We start from the raw sequence: 27,825 nt of genomic DNA, 5'->3' as shown, positions 1-27,825 counted from the left end.
CAAATTATGTGTGGGACACTCTTCTAGGGAATATGTGAGGGGTTTTTAAGATGGATAACATTTTGTACCTGCTTTTGAGTTGCAAATGATCTGGACTCTTGTCTAAACACTGCAGACAAGATCAGGTGAAGAACATTACTAGAAGTTCAGTGAAGAAATAAAGCCACGTACTCATGGAGTGAAATTTGAATTCCTTAAATTCCCTAAAATTATTTTATGTTGGGTTTTATACCAGGATAGGAATGCCTTTAAAAGAAAGAAATATTTGACATAAGGTAGAAAATTTCAAAGGAGTGTTTGACTTGTTGATGGATGTGTCATCACATTTCATGTGTCTGAGAAATATAAATTTCTACAGCACATTTTTAGTGCCTTAAACAGACTACAATGATCTAAATGGTTGAGCAGTTGAAATTTAGTCTGGAACTGGGACAGATGACTTGCCACATAGAGTGGTTCCCAACATAAAGTGATCTGTGATGGTGGGACTTTCAGTGTGTTTCACTATTAGCATATGTCATCCAAGTATGCCTTTCAACATCCGTGGAGAAAAGATATGTTACAAATACGAAACATCACCGTGATGAATTGGCAATGTCAAAAACCTCTGCCTTGGCTGTGACCCAGTGTTGTTATTGGCAAGCAGATTCATCCTTCTAGGTTGGTTGCTCCATAAGAAATCTTCAAGAAAAGCGAGTCCAAGACCCTTTTTTCTTCTTACTGTGAACTTGGTCAAAAATACCAAATGTTCAGTAACCATTTATGGTATCAGGAATGCACCAATAACTCCTTCTGACTCTTTATGAGCAATAATCTTGTGGAATGCAATTTCCCTTCTTATTACTGTGGGTACTTTTAGGTACCTATGCTGGACTTCTTTAAAAGAGAGTAAGGATTTGTGATTTAAACTGGGATAGATGCTGTTGCAAAGATAACAAAAGGCTGTTGCTTTCTCTCTTCCAACAGGATCTAGGTAAAAGGATAAATGTGATAACTCAAAATAATGTGTATGTTTATCTTCCAGGCTTTCTAATAGTTAATTGGTCAAATAAAATATTATTTACAGAATAGAAGGGCCACTCTTCAACATTGTTCAGACACTGCAAAGCAAACTAATGCAAGTGCAGTGACCTCTTCATCCAACCACAAAATAATATATATTTTTAATTCTCCAGGGAGTTTGAGATAGTAAAGTTGGATATCATGTAGATAAATAAAGGCTTTTGCCTTTTCTCTTGGAAAATAGTTAAAATGAATAGGAATCTGATAATTAATCTAGGAAATTTAACCCTGCTCTACTTACCTAATGTCCCCCAAAGGTGATCTTTTTTTTCTTCATTGATTTTATACCTTAAAAAGAAATTACTGAATTGCGGATATCCAACTAGTAACTGCAGACAGAAATGAAGGTCATTTTTAGAAGAAACCAGTGTCAAATGAAAACGCAGATTTCTACATGGTCACATTCATATCACACACTCTTGACCCAAGGTGAGTAAGTAGGTCATTCCTTATTTCTTATTTATTCCCTGGCACAATCAGACCACACTACAAGTTTCTTTTACCAGTTGCCAAAATGAAAACATGAGACCCTTCAGAGCTACTGTCGGTACATGCAACTCAAGACAACGAGCAGCATCACAACCATTGTCAACAGGAAACTCCAACAATGTCGGGGTTTGGATTTGGTTTTATGTTGAGAGAAGTAGGTTTTCTCTGATTTTAATAATCCATAAGAAACAGAAATCACAATAGATAGACTCCATATTACCTAAAAAGAGCCAAAAGAAGCAAAAGTTCTCCCCCAATTCATCCTCTTGTTCCACAGACATTTTGAAAATAAAGGAAGAGAAAATAGAAAGGAAAGGGTGTGAGAAAGAACACAGAAATGACTTGAATGATTTTAAATCCTTATTAAGCATCACTGAGGTTGCATTTTACCCATTAGGCTGACTGAATTTAGTCCTCACCGCTCAGACCTTGCAAAGAAACTGAACGTACATGGTTTTGCCTTCCAGGGTTGATCTAGAATTGTAAGGGTGCATGTGAATGTGGGTATGCATGTGTGTGTGCTTCAAGTCCATTTTATAAACACTGACACAGGACAATTCTCATCATTGGTAATAGTCTTTGGAGTCCAATCATGCAGAAAAACAGGCAGGTGCAAGTTAGGTCTCATTGCAAGATGGACATGGCAAGGTGAACAGATACTCCTAGATAAGGATTGGGAGATTTGTGTCCATTAGAATATACTGGCCATTGGTCCCACATAAATAAAGTTACATATACAAGATTCTATATATAAACAGAGGCCCCTCACTTCAGTTTGGCTGACCAAAGAAACAGGTCAAAGTGAACCATTTTCAGATAGTTAAAGGACTCAGTGCCAAAAGAAATAACAAAATCTTATCCTCTAATCACAAAGAAAATAGCTAAAATAACTATTTACATTGTAACTTTTTTGTTGTTTTTACAGACAGGAGTTTCCTTGCTTGGTTTAATGATATCTATGGAAAACGTTGAACTCTTATAATTAAAATGTGTGTGGGGGATTGTGAGTGGGAGGTCAGGTTCTTGTTTGGGTGCAAAGTGGATGGGATCAAAAATTTCTAAAGCAGTTTTACTCCTTTCTGAGCTGTAGAAGATATATTTTTCAGCAAAGCTGGCTAATAACACACCTTACAGAGCATAATGCACTTAAGATGTGGCTGTTCATATGTTAAGAGATTCAAATCGAAATAGATTTTGTATAATTTACGTTTTGCAATGAATTGTGAAAATTTAAAAAAAAATCAGGTTTTCTTATTTTTTTCCTTGACAGGACATAAAAGGTTTTATGTATTTTTATCTATTTTTTACTAGTTCCATTTGCTAAGGCCAACTTTTGGTTTTACCAGTCAGCTACTACCAGTGTCTTTACCTAATATTTTTCTGATAACAGATTGAAAAAACTATCGAGCTTCTTGGCCCTGAATTAAATAGCTTACTCCAGTTGGTGGGAATTGGCCAGTCTCTGGCCCAACTGTGGGGTACATTCCTACAAAACCCAGTCATCAGATTCTTGAAGATGAAAGATTATTATCAGTTTTTATTCCACAAGAAGAAATTCCGGTGTAAGGCTAGAGTATTCCTATTTAAAATTGAACACGCTGACCCATAAAACACATATAAAAATAGTAAAGACATATTAATAGTAAAGTGGTGGTGGTTTTGCCAAACTCTTGCAGCAGCTTAATTCTCCCTGTGCATGAATACACAGCCATCCTTCCTACAAAACACTGCAAAAGATTTTATTAACAATCACTGCCAGTCAACTGCCCTAAAGAAGTGACGGAAGGTTAGGCTCCTCAGAGTGCCAACTTCATGTTCCAAAATAAACCCCAACCCCGGGTAGGACCTTCACTTTTTTCAGGAATATTGTCCAGGTGACTTGACACTTGCCTACCTGAAAAGTTGGGATGTTCTTGGGAAATAACAGGTGACTAAGAAATATTTGGGATGTGTGTGTGTGTGTTAACAAGACAGATAAGTGAATGCAGAACATACTATATTCTGTGAATGTGATAATATCATCACCTCCTAGAGATATTATAGGAAAGCAGACCTAGTGGGAAAAGGACGTGGGGGCTTTTACAGTGGTGATTCTCTTTGTTGTTTCATCATCTACCTTGATTTAATCACCTAATAAAATTGATCTTGCAAAAATACTGGGGGCCAAATCCTTACCTCTATTTGTAAATGATACTTATATTCGAGGAATTTGTTCCATTTTTCTCTTGTCCATAAGGGAAATCTCGCTAAAGCTAATCAGCTCCCAAGAGCCATGCACAGAAGACCTAAGACTAACTGAGCTTTGGGAAGGTACTAACAGCGGGGAAGGGGCCCTGTCTAGTTCTTGCCTGGTTTAATCTGAGGGGGAAATTCACCATTTCTGCAGATGCGAGAGATAGCCTGTCAAGCACTTTGAAGATGCTGGCTGGAGACTTCCTTCTGTGTTGTGATGTCATCTTGGGGCTGACGAAATTCCCCTTAAGACTCTCTTTAAAGCAGCTTCCTGCTCTCTGCACTTAATCCCACGTGGCATAAGGCAAAGGAGGGGGGAGGCCACAGATACATCAAGAGAAAAGTACAGAGAAAGAAAATGAGTAAAGAATTAGAGATACAGAGAGGAGAAGTGTTTTGGTCTTTTTGTTTGTTTGTTTGTTTGTTTGTTTTTGGGGGAAAAAAAAAACAGAATAGGACTGAAAGAAAAGAGAGGGAGCTCATGTGACTGAGGAGGCATTTTTAACAATCAGGTTTTCTGCAATATTAACCCAAAAATGGTAGCAAAATAGAGAAAATGGGCCATTTTTATTCCAGGGGGCAAGCTGCACAAAGGAATGTTCTTCTCTTTATTTTGAGCAAATGATCGCATGTACTGAATCTGTGTGAAACAATCTCAGAATGGCAGCACCGCTGGCATGGCGATGGTGCAGGTGGGTGCAGTTCCCTGTGGACTCTATTGCTTGAAGAGAGAAAGAAAGTTCCCTATTATTATATTTAAGGCAGTTTTCAGAGCACTGGCATTCTTGTTTGCTCTGTTTTGGGGGTATTCTATTTACCAGTCAGTTCACACTCATCAACCATCCACTTCCTGTCTTTCACTTCTTCAGGTGAGATATCACCACTTTGGTGAGCACCAACATGGTCAGAGTGCAAATAACTGTGATGGATACTTCGAAGTGAATAAGAAGGGAAGCCTGAACCAATTATTGCTGAGATCACCTTGGTATTGCCTTGTATATAACCAAGATGTTCCACAGTGCCTCCTTAAGTGCTCAGGAAAGCACTTTCATTTAATTTAAGCTAAATTCAGGAGATTTTGCTAAACATTGACATTAATGCTTCATGGCTTTTAAGACAAACTCATATTGCTAGAACTATTTGGCAGCAGTAAATTTATGGGCAGAGTTATTGCTCTTACATCTACTGCAGTACAAAACTCAGATGATCAGCCCTTCTTCAATTGCTCATACTTATGAAAATAAATAAATAAACATGAAACATTAGCCACATTAAAGAGTCGGGGAAACTCCTGAGGAATAACAATGTCTCTGGAGATGTTTTAAAATGCTAACCTGAGACTCACACTGTGCTTTGGGGGTTTTATTCTTATTGATTTTTTTTTTTTAATTTCAGAAGAGGAAAGTGATATTATTTCTCAAAACAAAACTTTGGTAGAGTATGAACCAGGGAAGCAGCCCACACATGGAAAACACAATCCACAACCTGAAAGTAGTGTAGGCAGGCTTCATTCTGAAGGAATTCACACGGAGGCAATTCTGCTCGGTTCCAGAGAGAGATTCTTATCATCAAAAGCACACGCAACAACCTTGCTTCACCACCTGCCACTTTCTCCAGTGGCCTCTTGTTGTGACCAGTAATTGAGAAATGACAAATGGGAATAGGGCCAAATCTCCAAAATAGGGACACCAGTGTCTCTTAGTATCTGGGTAATAACCTCCTTTTAGTCTTAGTCCACAACGCACACTACTCTCCAGTCTCTCCTACTCTTCACTGTCACAGAAAAGTCTCTCAGCTTTTATTCACACCTGCCTCCTAAAGGCCAAACCATTTCGTGCCTGAAAACTACTACCCACTCCCCCCACACTTTACATAAGTATCACATATGTTCTTTCTACAAATTGGTATACAGGTGCCATTTAATCCAGTCAAATTTGGAAGCTACATCTTCAAGGGTCTGAGAGATCTCGCTCCCCCCAATTATTCCCCCTTTACATGTTTTCTTATAAGACATACAGTTTAATTAATTAACAAACTAAACAGCTTATATACTGGCAATATATTACAGATGGGTTTATGTCAGAGTAATAGATCACATGAAATGGACCATGTGGTACCCCAGTGCATGATGTCTTGGTAGAGCCCTGAGGACACTGACAGTAGCATCTCTAAGTAAGTAGTGCTGTATGAATACAGACACATGCGGATCTGTATCTACATCCATCTGACTAGGCCAAGGAGCAGGTAGATGCAAGATAGAGACACACACATGCTGGATGGGGCCACTGCACACCTTGTCATGCCATTTAAAAGGGCAGTTACAGGTTGCTGGTTTTGCAGCCATTAAAATTACACTTTATGGAAAAGGCTTCTCTAATTGTGTCTGATTTGCTTTCTGTAGTAAGCATCATTGGAAGAAGACCAAAGCAAGAGCAACTAGAAGTTAAATATACATTTGAGCTCAGCTGCAATACAGAACTCTGGGGAAGAAGCAGGCTGAAAGATTGATTTAATTTTAGGCTTGGATTCCCTCCCTTGCTGCTTTCTTGATGTTGTGTGTCTGCATTTGTGAGTGTGCATGAGTGTCTGTGTATGTGTGTGTGTTCCATCACATCATCTCCTGAAGAACGCTGGGTTTCGCAGGCAGGCGGCTAGTCACCTGCAACAACCCAGGGGTCCTGCCGAAGCTTCCAGGCTGCTGTCAGTGTCAGATGCCAGGGTCTGGTCGGTGGACATGGAGGAGATGTCATTGACAGACGAGGATGGAGGGAGACTCTCACTGCTGTTCACTGCTGCACCTGTGCTAAGAAAATGAAGACCAACATGACTCAATCTAGAACCAGACTCATGTCAATGCCATTCAGGATTCAGGGATGGGCAAATACAATAGGGGATGTCCAGTCCATCAATCACTTGGCAAGCCTTTATAGAGCAGCTGACACAGGGAAGCATATTAAATGGTGACAATCAAGACATAGCAATAAAAAGTCCCTCATCACAAGTTAGTCACAGGCTAGTGCAGTAGTTATCAAACCTCACTCTATATTTGAAATCAAATGCAACACTTTCTATTAAAAAAACACTAATATCTGGTCACACTGCCTCCCCTGCTCCCACTGCACTGCATATATTTTAATATAATTGGCCTTGGGTGAGGACAAGGCATTTGCTTTTTTTTTTTTTTTTTTTTTTTTGAGACGGAATCTCGCTCTGTCCCACAGGCTGGAATGCAGTGGCACGATCTCGGCTCACTGCAACCTCCGCCTCCTGGGTTCAAGCAATTCTCCTGCCTCAGCCTCCCGAGTAGCTAGGACTACAGGCACACGCCACCATGCCCAGCTAATTTTGGTACTTTTAGTAGACACGGGGTTTCACCATGTTGGCCAGAATGGTCTCTATCTCTTGACCTCGTGATCCGCCCACCTTGGCCTCCCAAAGCGCTGGGATTACAGGTGTGAGCCACTGTACCTGGCCGACATTTGCATTTTAAAAAATCTCCTCAGAGACTGTATTCAGTCAAGCATTGAAAACCTCTGGCTTATGGAGGAAACAAATAAACAAAACCCCTTAATAGAGTCATCTGAGCCTGGTTATTTTTAATGCAGGGAGCTTTTAAAACAAACGCATGCAAGTGTCCTATCCAAGAAATAGGAGCTGAAGTGAAGTTCAGAAATCTGAATTACTTAGGGACCACATCTCTAGAGAAAGGAAGGTGTATAAAGTAAATACTATTATGTCATCATTAATGACATCAAACTTAAAATGCATATAGAAAAGCCAGTAGGACATAAGTAGGACTGTTGATGAAAGTTACAAAAAAAAAAAAAAAATAGGAGAAGGCTTAGCACCTTTTGCTTATGAGCTTACTCTCCAGCAGGCTTGCTTACTTGGAATCTCCAAATAAGAACTCTGAATTACTAACTTAGATTAACTTGAAAAAAACTATTTATGTGTTATGCGGGACTATAAGGTTGAAACTCTGAGAAGAAACTTGCCCATGGTAATCACTCAGTAAAGGAGAGCTGAGTTGCCAGTAGCTTTGAGATCAACAGAAGAAAGATGAACCAAAGGCATTGTGCAATATAATTAAACCAGAGTGCCCTGGAAACAATCCATTTACTTTTTTTCCTTGTATATTGTTTATACACCTAAGCAATGTGAGTGGTAACATACTTGCTTTGTGAAATAGCTCGCTATTAAAAATCTGTAGTATAATCCCCTAATCAAATAAGAGATGAGGAATTCTCACTAAAATTATATCTGATTTGAGCAAATATAGTGTGCAAGATCTATCTGGCGAAAAATAATAAATCCAAAGTCAGTTATAATAGTGTTATCACATAGACCTAATAAATCAGACAGACAAAATAAAACTACGTGAAGGTAGGGGAGGGGTTAACATAATCTCCTTTGTTCCTGGAGTAGGCATTTCTTGCCTGTGAGAAAAGTGTGACGAAAATGTGTCAGTTATCTAGAGAGGACACAAACACCTGAACTAAGACAGCTCACCTCTATCGTCCATGTATTTTTACATTGTATTTGTTGACTGTAAATATATTGATGTACTCTATGGGAAATGTGAAAAAAATATAGGAAATAAAGATAATGATATGCACCGATCTTCAAATAAATGGTAAGAACTGTTAAACTTTTCATATATTTCTTCGTGGTCATTCTTTTTGCCTGGAAGTTTCTCTGGTCGTGATCCTTTAATATGTATTTTTTTGGGATCCTGATATTTTTATATACAGAAAAGTTTATGAATTTTTCATGTTCTTTAAACTCCTAAAAATACCCATCCTTTCTGATCTTATATGTCTCTAGAAAAGGTTTTTAAAGTCCTCTTGTTATTGTCTTTCTGTAAATAATTACTCTCACTATCAGGACGATGTATAATGTAAAGTTAAAATATTCCATAATATTCCAACTTTGAATGGCTTCAATTTATTCCAACTCTACTTAATTATATCCCCTATAGCTATGATACAGAGCTGGGTCATTTCCCCTCACGACAAGATTTTATCTCCTAGCAGACAGCCCTTGGTTCCCTTACATTGCCCAAATGCCATGCTCTGCTTTTTCCCCCCTGATTCTGGATTACATTATACCAACAGCCTTCCTATTCTTTCATAAATTGCTAATAATTTAGTGTCACTATGATGGACTCCTCAGAATTCTCCTCCATTTATCCACATCCTTATTAAAAGGTAGAGATTAAAACTGGACACAGACCTCTATTATAAAGGCCTGATCAATTGTGAGCCCAGCAGAGGGAAATTTTTTTTTTTTTTTTTTTTTTTTACTATTTGTCTCCTGGATGATATATCCCTAGACCATGGATGTCTTTCAAATCACGGTGCTACAGCTTAATTTAGTTTTGACTTGAGGTATAAAATGATGTTCATATATTTTTTGTAACAGCCTTATTAAGATATAATCCACATATATAATTAAGAAATTTAATTTTTATGATTCAGTGTTTAGTATATTCATGACATTGTGCAGCCATCACCACAATCCATTTTGCAGCATTTCATCATCCCTGAAGAAAACCCTGCACTCCATTCCTCATCTACCCTCTAGCTCTAGGCAATGACTAATATACTTTTTGCCTCTATAAAATAGCCTGTTCTGAACATTTCATGTAAATGGAAACATACCATATGTGATCATTTATGACTGGCCACTTTCATATAGCAGAATGTTTTTAAGGTTTATCCATGCTGTGACATGTACCTGTATTTCATATCTTTGTATGGCTGCATAATATTCCATTGTATGGATACATCACATTTTGTTTATTTATTAGTTGATAGGCATTTGATGGATATTTACGTTGGTTCAACTTTTGGCTATTATCAATAATGCTGTTATGAACATTAATGAATGAGTTTTGTATGGACATGTGTTCATTTCTCTTGGGCATATACCTATAAGTGGAATTGCTGGGGCATAGAGTAATTCTAGGTTTAACACTTGAGGAACTGAGAAACTGTTTTCTAAAGTAGGTGCACCATTTTACATTACTACCAGCGGTGTATGAGGATTCCAATTTCTCTACATTCTCACCGATACTTATTATCTGTCTTTTTATCTATCTAGCCATCCTAGTGTGCATGAAATGGTATATCATTGTGGTTTGATTTGCATTTGCCTGATGGCTAATGATGTTGAGTATATTTTTCATGTGCTTGTCAGCCATTAGTATATCTTCTTTGGAGAAAGTTCACTCAGCTCCTTTGGCCATTTTTTAATTGCTTTATTTTATTTTTATTATTGAGTTGTAAGCTCCTTCCTTCCTTCTTTCTTTTTTTAAAAATTATTATTATTTTTTTTAAAGACAGGGTCTTACTCAGTCACCCAGCCTTCAGCACAGTGGCATGGTCATGGTTCACTGTATCCTCTAACTCCAGGGCTCACGTAATTCTCCTGCCTCAGCCTCCCAAGTAGCTAGCACTACAGGCACATACCACCACACCTGGATAATTTTTTTAAAAAGGTTTTTTTGTAAAGACAGGAGCTTGCCATGTTGCCCAGGCTGGTCTCAAGCTCCTGGCCTCAAGTGATCTTCTGATTTCTGTCTCCCAAAATGCTGAGTCTACAGGCATGAGCCACTGTGACAGGCCTGTAAGAGCTCTTTATATAATCTGGGTACAAGTTACTTAATCAGATATATACTCTCAAATGTTTTTCCTCTATGCTATGGTTTGTCTTTCCATTTTCTTGAAAGTGTCTTTTGAAGCACAAATGTTTTTAATTTTTATGAAATTGGATTTATCTATCTTTTCTTTTATCACTTGTGTTTTTGTGTCATATCTAGAAAATCATTTTCTAATCCACGATTATAAAAATTTACTCCTGTGTTTTTGCCTAAGAGTTTTATAATTTTAGACCTTATACTTAAGCCTATGATTCATTTTTAGCTCATTTTTGTATATGATATGAGGCAGGGGTAAACCTTCATTCTTTTGCATGAATCATTCATACCCAATCATCCCAGCACCATTTATTGAAAAGGCTAGTCTCTGTCTATGTCTTGCCATCCTTTTCAAAAATCAATGTAGGTATTTATTCCTGGACTCTCAATTTGATTGCCTTGATCTATTTGTGTATCTTCATGCAAGTAGGACTCTGTCTTGGATATTGTAGCTTTGTAGTAAGTTTTGAAATCAGAACATGTAAATCTCCCAGCTGTGTTGTTTTTCAAGGTTATTTTGGATATTCTGCATCCTTTGCATTTCCACATAAATTTTAAGATGGGCTTGTCAATTTCTGCAAGAAAGACAGCTATGATTTTGATAGGCATTGGCTTAATCTGTACATCAATTTGGGGAGCATCTGTCATCACCTTGACAATATTAAATCTTCTAATCCATGAACAATGAAATGTCTTTCCAGTTATTAGGTCTCTAATTTCTTTCAACAATGTTTTGTAGTTTTCAGAGTACAAAGCTTGCACTTCTTTTGCTAAATTTATTCCTAAATATATATTTCTTGATGCTATTCTCGAAATGTTTTATGTTCATTGCTAATGTGTAGAAATACAATTATACTTAGGGTTTATTTGAATCAGAAGTTTCAGTGTCAGGGGATTGGATATTAAAAACAGATCAAATGAATATATATATATAATGAATGTTGTAATTAACCAGAATGCCAGTAGAACCAGGAGGATTTTTGATAGCATGCTTTATTTATGAGAAAATAACCAGCTTGAAAGTTTTAAAATAAAATTGTGGCATAATACAAACCAAAAAGTATTTTTAAGTATCTTTAATAATAATCTTGGTCTTCTCTTGAGATAGGCTTTTTCCCCTATCCTGGCTGGAGTCGATTATGGAGACATGTTCTTATTGTCACAGTGAAAGCTCAGTAATGATTCAAATAAGGGTGAGATAAGGCTTAGCTGAAATAAGGCTCCCTTATAGGAAAACAATTTGATGTTTACAAATAAACACAAACCCACAACAATGGCAGCTAGAGAAATTAAACAAAGAGCACTGAGGAAATTTCCCCAGCAGCAAAACACAAATTTGTATCTATGAATAATATTGAATGGATGTAGCAAAAGTCAGAGTAGCTTTTAATAAGCTCTTTATAAACAGGGGATCATGCTGCAGGTTATGCTTATAAAACACACAGCACTCCTACTGCACTTATTTTCAAAATCAGCATATTTTCAGCACACTTCTGGAATATTCTGAATGTTATGCCATACCAGTCAGTTCTTTATTATATGTAGTTTTGTTATAGATTACCTCAAGTATATATTTCCCCTGCTTCTTTTTACTTCTTTCATTATACTTCTTTGTTTCTCCTGTCTTCCAGTGTCTACTGCTGAGTAGTAGCACAGAGTAAGTACTCGAGTTAACAAAACAGTATTGAGTATCTTTTATGTGTACTCTTCTAGACAGGTTCTGTGAGGAAAAGCAAGTTCCTTCTTGCTTTCGAACTAGTGAAACTGTTAAGCTATTTGTGGCCAAAGGAAATCATTTTGTTGCGGTTGTCCTTCTTCTCCTTTTGTTCATCAGCTGGTTCTCTCTAATTCCTATCTTCTGTGTTGGAATGGCCCTGCCCTCCAGTTTATCAATGTTGAATGCAAATTATAATTAGTGTTCAACTACTCAAAGTTCAGAATCTATCAAAGTCTTTATCAGCTGTATTTCTAGGGTTCCATAGACTATTGCTTCTGATTTTATATGGCACCAATTCATTAAGAGAGGTCGTCAGTACTTCAGTTGTAAAAATTCCCATGACATCTGCTTGTTTCATGGGAATGGTTCCTTGCTATACAGTGTGATGGTGGGAGAAAAATGCACACTGTCTATAGTGTGCTGGAGCTGGCTTTCAGTGGCTTCTTAGAACCAATTATTAACATCTCTTTCCAACTCTGCACCCATTGATGTTACATTGTTGCTTAAAATTGGTCACTGTGAGAATATTTATACCACAGAAATTGTTAAGTGCTACTCGTCGATTCTATTTTTAAATATAGTTGTTAAGTGTTAATCTTAAGTGCTACTCCTCAATTCTTTTTTTAAATATAGTTGTTAAATGTTAACCAGTCCACCACTATTAGATGAAAACTATTTGCTTCTGTATGCCTCCCTCTATTTCACTATAATAAATGCCTCCTTGCCTGCAGCCACTTCTGGCTTTACTGGATGATCCATTGAAGTCTATTTTCATGTAGGCAATAAACAGGCCTTGTAAAACATAAACCCAAAACAAATATAAGGGACAAGACATGGGCCTTGGCTTTAAGTTGTTAAATTACTGCCAAGCAGTTTGCGAAAATATCTTAAACAGAATTGAACTGAATTGAATGTGATCATAGTGTTCAGTTGTCCAATGTGATAAATATCTCTTCTTTCTGTGTTACTTAAGAGAAAACAGTAGAGATATACATTTTCAAAAATGTTTTGCCATCAATAAAGCATTACAAATTTTTGTCAATAAAAATGGCATTAAAAGGAACCGAAAATGCCAATAGGGTTGGGTTGCAAACGAGGAATATTAGCTACCTTCAACTTTACCTAAAAAATCAAATTTCATAGAAAGAAGTAACGTATGCTAAAGAAAATTTCTCAGCTAGGAGTTATTTAACCAAAAAACATTGTTATGGTGGAAAATGTTGTTCCACTTTTTTTTAAAGGAAATGATTTTCCTGATACCCCCCACTGCCAACAACAGCAAAAAATATATAGTAGACACAGAATGAGAAAAAGCACAAGAATGAAAAAAAAAATAGTGCCTTTTTTATCTACATGATCTTGAGCCACAATTTGTCTGGGCCTGAGATTTTTAAATAAAAAGTAAATAAAATTAATGGACTAGATTAGTGACCCTAAGACATATTCCCATGGTGGGGAATGTGGTCCACATTGGGGAGGAAACAGTTGCATATTTAAATCACCCAGAAGCTTTATCTTTGACTTAGAGATTTTGGAAAATCTCTGCTCATCCTGATGTTCAGCATCCTTATCTTAGTGAGTCACTGTTAGTTTTGGGAGCTTTACTTCTCAGGTGGAAGAGGGCTGGTGAACAAATTGAGCATTGGTGAATCAGATGCTCTCCTATTGTTCTAGCTCTAACATCCTATAACAAATGTTTTTAGAAGAAAATTAATTTCTATTCATGGACTGCCAGTCCCTCAACAATTATTACAGATCAATTCAGCAAGCAAGCAGCTATGCCATCCTTGAAAATAAATTACTATGCAAGTGAAATCAGATAACAGAAGGGAGTACAATTATTTATTTAGAAATGTATCTGAAGTTTAAATTTATCTCTTATTGACATACAACAATTCCATCAATAAATTTAAAACCTATAAATTATTCTGCAAATGCACATTTAACTTCCTACTTACATTTTAAAAGCATCACGTAACATGAGTGTCAATATTAGAAGCATTTGGCCCCTGAGATACTGCTTTAACTTATTCCCTTGCTACAGAATTCCCAGTATTGTTATGACTGAATACTAACAGAGTCTGTATTATAAAAATACTTTACCCTAGCTATTTTCAAAATAAAATATGCTACATGAACATTAATGAAAAAAAGCTGAATATAATGAACAATGCAAAAAAGCTGACTTTTCAAACATTTTTTAGTAATTGCTTTTTCTTTCCAGCGTGGTTTATTACACACACAAAAATGCACACACACAGTGGTGTGCCAATAAAAATTTAACAATTGGCTCTGCAGGGGGCAACAAAAACACCCTGATTTGTAGGGTCTGCCAATTTTCATGTTGTAAATCCTCCGTGGCTGATTTCATGCTGACAACACACCAACAATAAATGCATAGTTGGAAAGAGAGGTACAGAATTGGCCATCATGAGCTGGTAGAGTCAGCGCCAGCACATGGCTGCCCCAGAGCCTCTCCATCATGCACATAAATATATCATACAGAAATGCATCGTATAAAGTGTAGTATACATATGATTTCTCACAAAAGAGAAAGTCATACTACGTGACTTATAACGAAGTCATGAATATTGTTCCTAGATTGAATCCACAATCATTTTAACTATAAATTCGTTAAGCCAGTCAACTATAATTTAGGGCAATAATTTTTAATTGTTAAGGTAGTTGGAATGGTTAAAAAGTGGCTTAGCCTTCTCACTCAAGTAGAGTATAAGTTGCACATTTTAGAATTAATCACTAACACACTAAGCCGGCCTGCAAAAAAAATATGAATATGTATTTCCCAAAATGAATAAATCAAACACCTGAAAACTGCAAACCTTTATGTGCAGCATGAAAAAATGCCAATGGCAAGAATTTATATACTTGATGCTTGGCCTGTTTATCTTCATGGAGATTAATAGAGCGAATAAATATTTATAATAATGGTGTTAGAACATGCTGAATAGTATACTGTATTAAAGTTACATGATCTTGTCTTGAATTTTGTGTTTGGAATAGTACCAAGAAATATTCTGAGGGAGAAATTCAGTGGCAATTTTCAAATTAATAAATATTTATTGAGCTACTACTGTGTGCAAGGCACAGCACCCAGGCACTACATGGGACACAAAGATAAATGCATACAGTCTTCTCAATGAAATTACAATCAATAAAGGATATAAGACAAGAGGTCAAATATTTAACATACAGGAACTAGTAGGATCTATAGAAAGGAAAGATCCTATTCTTTGGGAAGATATAAAAAGTCTTTTGGGGTAAGGTGGTATGAAAAGGAAATGAAGTAATGATAACTTGAACTGAAGATGAATAGAATAGGTTCTACTAAAATTTGTCCCAGCCCAGCCTAAGGTGCTAGGTCACCCATGGCTAAATTCTGTTATTTCTGCTGCTTAATGAGTACATGACAATATGTTCTGGTCATCATAGGAATTCTTAAAACAAGGAATCGTTCTGCCTCAGCAGGTGGCATCTTGAGGCTTTTGGATTATGTCTTTTAGTTTTTTAATGAGCAACAGGCCGAACACGCGGATGAGTGTGAAGCAGCTTCTGTGGACTGTGTCAATCTGTACGCTAGGGTGAATGAGTAGAGATGGCAGGCAGTATGGAAAACAACTCCAGTGACTCCCTTAACCTTCTTTGAGGAAAGGAAAAACTTGGGATAAAACTGAGTATTTTTTCAAGTCCCACTGGTGAGAAAAGCATGTCATAACCGAATTGCATCTGTTTGGGTATCATATTGGTTTGGGGTGTAAATTAGTTATTCAAAGAGTAGTATCTGTATGAATAATTGATTAATTATTTCATCCTACATCTTTTTTCCTAAAATAACTTAGGAAAACAACACCCTAATCAGTTTTTCTCAAAACTAGGCATTTGTAGCCCATATTTTTGCTAGCAGGAGTTGAATGTAGTTTTTTAAAGCTGAAAAAAACCCATCACATTTTCTAAAACTCTTTATAGTGAGAGCATAGGTCTTAGGAAAAAACATATTAGCATTAATAAGTAAATTGTCTCAAGTCGTACTAAAGCACATTACTAGGATCAGTAAAAAATACGTATGTACAATTGTGTGTTAGATTCTGTAGCTAGCAAACGAAAAATTTTCCAAGCTGACTTTAACTGGAGTCCATCTTGGTAGATGTTTCAACTATTGTCACATCAACCTTGAGAAGAGTTCAAACACTAAGAATGAATGAGGGAACAGGTTGTGGCTGAAAGGATTCCTGACCTCCACATTGACTTGATGGTCAAAAGGGCATTATGGCTCTGAATTTTGATGAGGCGCATTTACCCTTTAGCCCATGTTAACATTTTCTTCAGGATTCATTACTATCTTAAAATGATTGATGAAAAAGTTTTTGTGCTGGACCATTACAATCAGAATAATCAGAATGAATGCCACACTGAATATCAGAAGAAATAAAACTAAAATCATTATAAGGAAACAACCATGTGATATTTTTCCATCTGCTCTTCAAGCAATGTTATTTGTTGCAACCCCTACAAAAAGGTCAAGAAATTACACAAGTACTAGTTTATTGGTTATTCACAGAGAGTGAGTACCTGAAGGAGAAGGCTGTCCTTTTACTACGCCATTTTTAGTCTTCTCTTCTGAGTTCATTACTTCCTTGTAGATAAGTTCTGTAAGAAACAATTAGCTGTGTTATTATAGAAAACAAATTTCTCCTTCATCCACAGGGAAATTCATTACTTAATGGCAAGTAATACTGTTTTGATAAGGTTGAGTAAATTAAAAATCAATTGAGATTCCTTCACTGCTCTATTTCTATTTCTATATTGCCTTGTAATTAGCAGAGAGCTTGGCACAAATAGGTATCCAATAAAGCAGCTGAAGAAATCAATGCATGAAAATTTATTTCTACGTACATGAAACATACTATTTATTTCTCTCTATATATACACTATTTATTTCTACATACATTTCTACATAAATAACATTTATTTCTACATACATGAAACATTACTACATACATTAAACAAGAAACACATGTTTTACTTGTTTTCTGAATTCTTTGGGGTAACCACTAATACATTCAAGCTTCATCTAGTAACAATTTTTATGACTTTGAACATCCATTTTTCTTTTATACTCACTTCCTATGAAATGCACATATTCTCATGACTTTAAATTTTTACCAATCTTTACAACTTCCATCTCTTACTGCATCTGTTTTTTTTTTTTTTTTTCCCACACTCATATCTTGGACTTGTAAATCTAAACTTGCCAAAAACCAAACACATTAAAAAATTTGGTTCATTTACTCTCAGACTGGCATCCATTTTTGGCTTTCTGAATGCTAGAGTTAAATTGGAGAGTTGCAGTTCTGTTTACTTTGTCCCTTTTAGCTAAAAATCATTCAGCTCTACTCATTCTTGCTTTGCAATGGCTTATAATCTGTATAATCATCACCTTTTACAGGTACTTCTTTCTCCCAATTTCTCACAATTTAGTCCATGTCCTCGTCAAATGATGGTTATATCCTATCACCCACCTATTCATGAGCTCCTAAGGAGTGTCTTCCTGTCCTTACTTGGATGAAAGCAAGCCTTTTTCATCTACACCCAGCATCTTTTTTCACTTGATCTGCTTTATGTATATGTTCATTTTTCCATATTCACCAACATGACCCTGGAATCTCTTGACCAGTGGAATCTCTTTAGTATCTTTTAAATTTTTTTTATTTTACATATATATAGAGAGAGACAGAGACTTTCTCTGTCACCCAGGCTTGAGTACAATGACACAATCATGGCTCACTGCAGCCTCAACTTCCTGGATTCAAGTGATCCTCCCACCTCAGTCTCCCGAGTAGGTGGGACTACAGGTGTGTACCACTATGCCCGGCTAATTTTTGTATGTTTCTGGTAGAGTCAGGGTCTCCCTATGTTGTCTAGGTTGGTTCTGAACTCCCGGGCTCAAGTGATCCCCCAGCCTCAGCCTCCCAAACTGCTGGGATTACAGGTGTGAGTCATCACTCCTGGCCGTGTTTAGTATCTTTGTAACGTTTTCTGCTTATTCCTATCCTTTGTTTTCCTCTTAGTCCTTTATCTGATCTTTTCTAAATATTTTTCTTTTCCTAATTTACACTTATTAATTCCTGCAAGGTAACTCAAACGTTCCTTCCCTTCAGCTCTTCCCATTTTGATCTGACCATTTGTTACAATCTGCATTTGACTTTCCCATATTTTTCTATTCTGTAGTGATTTAGATTAGTTTAACAATTCTTTTTAAGTCAATTGTTTTTCTGCTTTGTTTTACTCTGAGTATAATCTCAAAAATGCAGTATGTGTTTGGAAAAGTTTTGCTGAAAAATGAATTAATGCATTCATTCATTCTAATTTTTATATTAAAGAAAAAAATAGGCTACTTCGATACACATATTTTCTATTTAAATTCTCAAGTCTTATCAGTCCAATGAGTAAACTCATATACTATCTTTTATTTTCTAAAGTCTAATACCATCTCAGAATTAATTTTAATTTCATGTTTCATATGATGATTTTATGTACAAACATAGAAAGTTTTATTCTGGAATTCTGAACTAAAGCTTGCCCCCCACCATGACAAACACTGACAATCAGTACCATTTTAAAAGGTATCAGTGGTAAATGCCTTTCATTCTTGAGCAAATACAACATTGCTTTTGGCATAAAAAGACAGATGAAGTTTTAGGAGCTTTAAAAATGGTCTAAGAGAATAGCAATCAGCAAATCATCTTTTAGTAAATTGTTTTTACAAGCAAAGCCTTGGTGATACTTTCTGAGTTCAATAAAATAAAAAGTATACATTTTTAAATAGTAGAGTTACCTTTCCATTCTTCGATTGTGTGTTCTCTTTCATCCAACTGCTTGTCATATATCTGAGGTGGAGGCTGCCGAATAAAAACAAATAATAACCTTTGTGCAATAATGTAAACATGACTAAACTCTTACAATGCATGAGAATACCTTGCACTCATTTATTTTGGTGATTGGAACCGTATATAAATTACGAAGTAATTACAGTAGTTCAGAAGTTAAAATTTTCCCGTAAACTTATGGGGGATTCATTCATATTGCAATATTTGCTGATTGTTGCAATATTTGCAGCAGAACCCAAATCCTGAGAGCTCACTTTCTGACATCTTCTGATTTAGAACCCACGCCTAAGCAATTAATGACTGGTCTTTTAAAAAGCAGACAAAACACTTGATTACAATGGCCCAGAAGCTTCATTCTCCTTCATTCACTTGCCTTAGAAAAGAACCATGCTAAAATCCTTCTAGGCTAGTAAGATTGTGTTCTATTTTTAGACCTTCCCTGAAGAAAAGTTTATAATATTTCTCAACAGACCATAGTACTAGTCCTCAATACAAAAAAAAAAAAAAATTGACACCAAATCAACCTTTTTATTTTTCATGAAATATCATAGAATACGTGTTTATATTGCTATGTGCCCTATACTTAAATGATTTTAAGCTTTTTGTTTATTTTAACCTGAAGAAACTGCCAGTTGACTGTAGAGGTGGGTCACCTTGAATCCCTCAATGGCCCTTGGTTAGTCCTCTCTAGTAGACATGATGCGATAGGGTCTTCAGTCTGACTTACAGAGCCAGCATTTCTCTTCCCATGTGGAGTTCAAACGTGGAAAAGGAGGGATTTTCACAAACCTATGTGCCTACCAGGAAGTAGAATCTCAAATAAATTCTCTGACCTCTTCTTCCTGATATTTAGACTTTAGGAGATCTATCATGGTGGCTAGGGTAGCTCCAATTCAAGACAAGTGACATGGAAAGAAAAAAAATAAAAAGGCTCTTGGAAAACTAAACCACCATGGGGTAGAGAAAGACAAGGCTGAGGGGCTACACTGGTTGGCACCGGACTGAGCGCAAAGAAGAGCTATCAAGTTTTTGCTGCCCTGTCCAATACTCCAAAAGCAATAGTTTTTGTGAAAAACTAAAAGAGTCACTCAATAAGAGTGATGCAAGCCCTTTAGGACACAGACCTTTCGAAAATGGCTATTATAGTAAGGAAAGCGCTGGACAGGATTTTCAGAGACAGCTTCTGGCTTCTGTGAGAGCTTTTTGGCTCATGAGCAGCACCCTCGGGCTAAAGTGACCCTTCTCTAATTCATGCAAAATCTCTGGTAGCTTGAATCATGACAGACACAAATATTCACTCTAGGCCTGGCACGCTGGGGCCTCACATCCTGCAAAGTATCTGGCTATGAAAATAGAAGACTTGGCACAACTGTGGTGAAGTAACTTAGCATAATACTGAGGTATTGAGAAATAACTACTCACGGAGCCAGACATTGTTTTAGCACATTTGACTGTTACTGGGGCAGAAGGCTGTAAACCTCACCTACTGCAATTCAGAAGTGGCTGGCTGAGCAGCTCTCAGCAGCTGTCAGCACTGACAACTAAGCAAAATGAGACTCTCACAACACCCCAGACAATAGTAAGAACACAACACATTGACCGTATATAGGTGACAGGACTGGGATAGTTAGGCACTGCTCTCAGGACCTGACTGAGGTAGAACCTTCCACCTCTATCAAGAACTCTCAAATAATAGAAACATTCTGACTTAGTGAGTGAATGAGTAAAATGAAGTTATTTTTGAAAAATTGTGAAACCATTACCTAAGGAAGCTACCACAAAGCCAAGTCTGGTTTTGTGAAGACGCTTTGCCAAGTGGTAAATTTCCGCCTTTGCCTCTTCCTGAGCGTGTGTAATGCTGTGGTTAGGCCCCCATCCAAGTGGCCTTGTCCAGGACCCCTGCAGGACTCAGTGTACGTAAGCTCTCAGAGCCCCCAGAGCCCTCTGAGCTGTTGGCACCTCCTTCTTCTTCTAACAATAGATCCAGCTCATGATCCTGCCTGGCTGGCTTCTCCATGCAGTGGATTTTTCCATTCAAGTTTTAAAATTGAACATGGCTCAAGAGTACAGTTCCTGCCAAAGTTCCTAAATGCCATTTTCTTTTTGCAACAAAGCTATTTTGAGGAGGTTTTCCTAGGAGCCTCAGTGTACAGCTGTTGCTGATATAAAAAGTACAAAGTACACAGACGCTAATCATAAACCAACTGCAAGAGAGAAAGCAAAGTGCTGAGTTCAAGATTTTTCCTTTCAACAAACCAAGGGGGCTGCTTTAAACACACTTGAATTTATAGTATTTGTTCGACGGCCTCTGCAAATTTACTACATATTCAGATTTTTGTTTGTTTGTTTGTTTGTTTTTTGAAGAGGAAATGCAAATGTCACCTCCAGTGAAAGGGCACATGCACATACAGGTGTCTTCTATGTGACAGTATAGAAGAATAATTGACCAATAATCCAAAGAGAGCAATGTTACAACACACACACATGTAAGTGCTTGGCAGCAATCATCAGGATGAGATAGTCCGAAACATTCCCTGCCTCCTTCTGCTAAAGAGAAGTTGGTATTTGAGCACTCGCTTATGCTCTTTCCCCACCTTATTTAATAGGAATTATTCTCTTGCTAAGTGACAGTCTAAATAAAAAATAAATGAGGAGTGGGGATAAAGAAAAATGCCCCAGAGATGTCTGTTGAGAGAGTATTTTAGGAGAGTTTAGCAGATAAGAATAATTTGAGATGTGAGAAATGAAGGATAAGAGGAAGTTAAGGATAGTATATGGAGAGTTATCAGGACCTGTGACTTTCACCCTTTGAATATTTTTTCAAAAGACTGTAAACATCTTTCCTAATATTTTGGGAGATTTGGACTTTACTTCCTTGGTTGAAATTACTGCAGAAATTGAAATGCAAATTTATATGGATTGCATAAACAATAACTTAAAATGGATTAGACATATTTCTATTGATGATTAATTTTATATGAATTTATATTGGTGGTCAATTATATGAATTTTATACTGATGAAACATGTCCAAATTGTTTCAATTAAATGAGGAAGAAACACAAACAAGTACATGGTCACTGTGAATTAATAAATACTAGAATTTATTTATTTCTTTATTAAATGTATTCATTCAGTAAAGGTCTTGGACACCTAACACATGGCAGACTATATAAAAAACTGAGATTTCAAAACTGAATAATGTGATTGCTGACCACAAGGAGTTCACAATTTACTGGGGTAAGACTGATGCAAAACGGATCGTTAGCATACAACATGATAAATGATAGAAACATGTATATGGTCTAAGGGAACAGAGTGGAGAAGTCCTGACAAAGCCTGGATTTTATTTCCTGGAGTGATGCTTATTCAGTGAGCGGAAGATGTGTGGGAGGTTGTCAAGATAAAAGAAGGAGGACAAAAGGTGACTCTATGCCAAGAGCACATTATAAGCCAAGTCACAGTATGTAGGAAGCAGAATAAGGGTGGTGGTGGTGGTGGTGGTGGTGGTGGTAGTGGTGGTGGTGGTGCATGTGCTTCTCTGTGTGTACATGCATGCCAAGAAAACAAGAAGGAATTTTGTCACAATAAAATAAAACATGTGGTGAGAAGTGACAAGATATAAGAGCTGTACCTAGAGAAGCAGAAGGGTCAGACAAAGGGTGAATCAAGGATGATCCAGGGCGCCAGGCACTGTGGCTCATGCCTGTAATCCCAGCACTTTGGGAGGCCGAGGTGGGTGGATTATTTGAATTCAGGAGTTCGAGACCAACCTGGCCAACATGGTGAAACCTCACCTCTACTAAAGATACAAAAATTAGCTGGGCATGGTGGCAGGCACCTGCAATCCCTGCTACTCGGAAGGCTGAGGCAAGAGAATCACTTGAACCCGGGAGGTGAAGGTTGCAGTGAGCCGAGATTGTGCCACTACACTCCAGCCTGGGTGACAGAGCGAGACTCTGTCTCAAAAAAAAAAAAAAAAAAAAAGATCCAGGGTGTCATGATATGGAAGAAAGAAGAAGAGAAATCACTGAAGAGTGTAAGAGAACGGCCCGGTCAAATTTACAGCTGGATTGAAGAAAGATGCAACTGTAAGCAGGGAGAAGAGGTAGGGAGCCATTGCATGATCTATAAAAAATATTAAAAGTTCTGACTGTGGTAAAAAAAAAAAAAAAAAAAAGAGGGTGAATGAAAAATACAGATCCAGGTATAATTAATAAATATTAATAAATAAACTTGGCAGAATTTGGTTTTTGATTGAATGCATGTGATGGGAGAGAAGAATATGAGTCCCCAGTTTCTAAGCTGAGTACCCGGGAAGATGATCATGTTGGTGAAGCCATGTAAAGAAATCGAGAATGGAAAAGTGGAAATGAGATTGGTAGAGAGGTGAGCCTAAGCATTATGTGAGAAGAGATGTTGATTTGAAAGTTAAGTATATAATCTGAAGTTCAGAGGAATGCTGTTCAATAGAGATGTATAGATTTGAGACTACCAGCAAGAGATGTTTGTTGAAACTATGACAGTGGATGAGGTCACCCAGGGAAGATATGTGGATATAGAAAGTAAATGGTCAAATCAAGGTTTAAAGATTGGACAAAGAAAGATAAGTTCACTAAGGAAAAAGAGAACAGCTAGAGAAATACATGAAAAATGAGAATATTGCAATGTTATAGAAGTCAAGCGAGTAGAATTTCACAAAAAGTAAGTAATTGGTTGTTTCTTGCAAATGAAGCACATAAAGATTTTGACTCTCAGGGTACCAGCAATGTATAATAGAAAGCAAGCCTCTGAACCCTTTGAAAGCTTTCCAAACTTTAAATTGCTATCACCCCCAGAAAGATCCAGATAGATCTTCGATGGAGACATCACCTAAACAATTGAAAAAATGTAGAAAAAGATTTTCAACACCAATATAACTAAAAGGAAAGAAACTATAGAACAATTGTGACACTAGAAAAAGTATAATGATCTCAGATCTACTCTCCCAAGTCTCTTTGAGAACTTAATAAAAGAAAAACACTGTCCTCTATCTAGTTAAAGGAAACCACTTTTTTTTTTCTGAGAAACCACCATATCTTAAGCTGTCCTTATATATACCCTAATAATCCTCAGAGTCAGGAAACTAAGATTCAAAGAAATTTAAAAAAATATATCATGAAGTCATATAGCTAATTAATGATGAAAGTTTTATTAAAAACAAATTTAAAGAGTAACCCAGAGCAAGTGTCAATACTGTTGAATCTAAAATAAAGGCTAACAAAACAATATTTAAAGTGAACATCTTTGTGAAACAAGAAATAGAAACATAAGCCAATAGGGTGACCATATTTCCCAGTTTGTACAAAATAGTTCCACTTTATGCCTATTGTCCTTGTAATTATTAGTAGCCCTTACCCCCTTCTCTCCTTTAAGTGTTGTGGTTTGGAGGATAAATATGTGGACACTCTACGTAGCAATGTTGTGACATGACATATTAGAGATCTAAGGTATACAGTAATTTGAGGACACAGAAAACAACTGAATTGCAATGTTTTTCTAACACTGAGGTTTCAACAATTGCAGCTGTACCTTTTGCTTCCTTGAGACAGCACGTCAGCATTCCTTCCATTTTCTCTATTTTCAGGAACGTAAAATTCAGTTATAAAATATGGCTGTTGGCAGATAGTACAGACAAGAGTAGAATTCTACATAATAAATCTATAGTGGAAAACTGTGGATTCTGCAGGCATTCTATGGAGTTCTTGCTGTTGGACATGACTTTTTACTAAAGAGATCTCTTTAACGAGTACCTGTTCAATTCCTAATTGATCTTTTGAAGGTAAAAGTTGCTCTTTCTGCCTGTAATACCAGCACTTTGGGAGGCCACGGTGGGCAGATCACGAAGTAAGGAGATCGAGACCATCCTGGCTAACATGGTGAAACCCTGTCTCTACTACAAGTATAAAAAATTAGCTGGGCGCTGTGGTGGGCACCTGTATTCCCAGCTACTTGGGAGATTGAGGCAGGAGAATGGCATTAACCCGGGAGGCAGAGCTTGCAGTGAGCCAAGATCACAGCACTGTACTCCAGCCTGGGTGACTCCATCTCAAAAAAAAAAAAAAGTTGCTCTTTCTTGTGACTTCATTCATTTTATCCCATATATACAAGTAATATTCATGAGTAAAATGTGTGATTTTATTTTTTACTGAATCTTTGAGATAATTCTTTTTTCAACAGCATTATAGGATATTAGTGGTAAAAGAAAGTTCAGAGATTATCTAATGCCATCCTTATTCAATTTTCAAATGAGAATATAGAAACTGAGAAAGCGTAAGTGATTTGCCCAGAATCACAGAGTTAATTAGTGACAGATGAATACATTTATGGTCTCTTATGGGAAAAGACAGAATAATGGGATTCCTATGGGTTGAAGAAACAGAAACATTAAACTGGATAATTTGACACCTGTAAAAGATATTCATTAAAGACAAATTTGAGCCTGCCACACACTGATTTCTGTTCCAATTTTCTGTCAGTCTACACATACAGTTAGAGCTGGCAACTATCATACAAGCAATCAACACTTATATTCTTAAACACTTTTTGTCAAAGTATCATGAACATCAAAGACCTCTAAACACATGAATCTCTAAAGAGACAAAAACCAGATATGAGAAATCTAAGTCGTACAAAGTTGTTCTTTTGATTCATCTTTGAGCCCTGAACTGACACTTTTCCCTACCACTCATGCTCTGAACCATATGACAATCATCAAGTTGTTGGTGTTTGTCTGCTTTGTCCTAATTAAGGATCTCCCTGTGCTCAGCTGCCTTGTTTAAAATGTCAATGAAAGCTTTAAATAGCACTGTCTCTCAGTGTGTGCATTCACTATTAATTCAACATCTGGATCAAAGTGCATGATATTGTATCTTATTGAAATATGCTTTGTTTTTTCTTATTAAGCTTGGCAGTTTGATGATTGTCAAAAGATGCATGGTTTATTAAAAGGCTTTAAGAAAGAAGGGTATAAGTACAAAATTAGATAGAACAGGAAATCCATTGAGGAAATATGCAACATTTTGATTTCACATTTCCTTGAATCTACACATATAAAGTAAGCTTTCTAATTTTTTTTTTCTTAATTTGATGACTAGGACTTCTTAAATTTTCACCTTTTAATTAGAAAATAAAAATTTTGGTAAAATGAGTCTGTGTAGCATTAAATGATATGTACTTTCATGGTTTTATTTGGCTAATGGCACAGTTTAGCATGTTCAATTTTTCTCTAAAACCTTATATTCTCTGTAGGACCAACAGCAGTTCATTACCCCAAAATGGAGCTCAATATTTGTTACACAAACAGTCTTACCAACAATCAGCCAAAATAATGAAAATATTATTGCAATGTGCACAATTATCAAGAGAATTGATTAGATATAATTAATTCCTATGATTTCTCAGTAATGTGACCTTGCTATGCATTAAGCCAGTGACCTGGTTTCCAGTTACCAAAAACTTCATTGCCTTCTAAAAGTAGATATATGGCATTTTGTGATGTACTATCAGTTGATTATTTAAAATTGCTTCAGCAAGTTTCAGGAACTATGTCTGTGTTCTTAAACAGAAATTAAATAATATACTACTACAGATGAAATAAATGCCTTTTAAAGGTGTGAGTTGAGGAGATATCAGCAAGATGATAAAATAAGGCTCTCCAGTGCTCCCTCTCCCACAGAAACATCAATTTGAACAACTATCCACACACAAAAATACCTTCACAAAAGTGAAGGAAACCAGGTGAGAGGTTTCAGCACCTGGATATAGCACAGAAATAAGAAAAGATGCATTGCAGAGAGAGGAAGGACAGTTTCACATTACCTGCTTCACTCTTCCCCCAACACCAGACAGCGCAACATGGAGACAGATACCCTCCACATGATGGAAGGAGAAGGAAGTGAGCATCAGACTTTGCCTTGGACCCCAACACTGGGCCTGCCACAGTAAAACCCAGCACCAAAGAGGCCCTCACAGCCCTAGACACCAAGCTAGTACTTGTGAACTGAGCTTCCACACCTTTCCCGGCACTGATCAGGAGCTTGTAGCCCTAGATTCAAGGTCTATACAGCAGACTCAGTCTCTGGACCACTCTACTGTCAGGTCTACCTTAGCACCCCAGCCTCTGGAACTTCTCCAGCCCTGGGCCGTCCCCTATAATCCTGGACATCAGATCCATCCCAGTAACTGACTATTTCCTGCAGACTCAGACTCAAAGCCCATCCCAGAGCCAAGTAGGCCCCTGTGGACCCAAGGATAAGGCCAACCTCTGCAGATGTAGGCAAATATTTGCAGATACAGGCATTAGGTCTGCCCTTGTGTACCCAGACTTCTCGCCCATCCATGTGGACTTAATCAATGGGTCCACACTTGTGGATATAGACTTAGGCTCAACCCTATAGACCCACCCACTTGCTGACCCAGGCACCCAGACACCCAGCCAACCTGCCTAAGGATTCCAACAGCAGGCCTACCCTTAGACCACACCAAATGGCATGCACAGGATCTATGGAAAGGCTGACTGATAAAGAGTTTTCCCAGACAAAGCCAGTCTGCAAAGACTGGAATAAGCCCTGACTTCTTCAGATGCACACATATCAATGTAAGGAAATAAGAAACATGAAAAGCTGAGGTGACATAAACCACCAAAAAAATACAAAAATCTCCCAATGGCTGACTCAAGAGAAA

At 37.1% G+C, this 27,825-nt stretch overlaps 1 protein-coding gene across 5 annotated transcripts in view; it reads right to left on the bottom strand.

Annotated features, from left to right (window-relative positions):
• Positions 1-4,333: 4,333 nt before the first annotated feature.
• MAPK10 (mitogen-activated protein kinase 10) overlaps positions 4,334-27,825 on the bottom strand; it is a 353,150-nt gene continuing 329,658 nt past the window's right edge. For 2 of the 5 annotated variants that reach the window (XM_025385432.1, XM_025385428.1), the window contains exons 11-13: positions 19,051-19,114; positions 16,785-16,862; positions 4,334-6,581 (exon numbers count right to left, since the gene is read on the bottom strand). In XM_025385432.1, coding sequence (XP_025241217.1) covers positions 6,439-6,581; positions 16,785-16,862; positions 19,051-19,114 — 285 coding nt within the window. In that variant the 3' untranslated portion in view covers positions 4,334-6,438. The remainder of the gene's footprint in view (positions 6,582-16,784; positions 16,863-19,050; positions 19,115-27,825) is intronic. The other 3 variants (XM_025385430.1, XM_025385429.1, XM_025385431.1) reach the window with 2 other exon arrangements.

Source organism: Theropithecus gelada, chromosome 5 (assembly GCF_003255815.1).
Source record: "Theropithecus gelada isolate Dixy chromosome 5, Tgel_1.0, whole genome shotgun sequence".
Lineage (NCBI taxonomy): Eukaryota > Metazoa > Chordata > Mammalia > Primates > Cercopithecidae > Theropithecus > Theropithecus gelada.
Note: the sequence above shows the minus strand (reverse complement) of the source record. Positions and strands in the feature narration are given on the sequence as shown.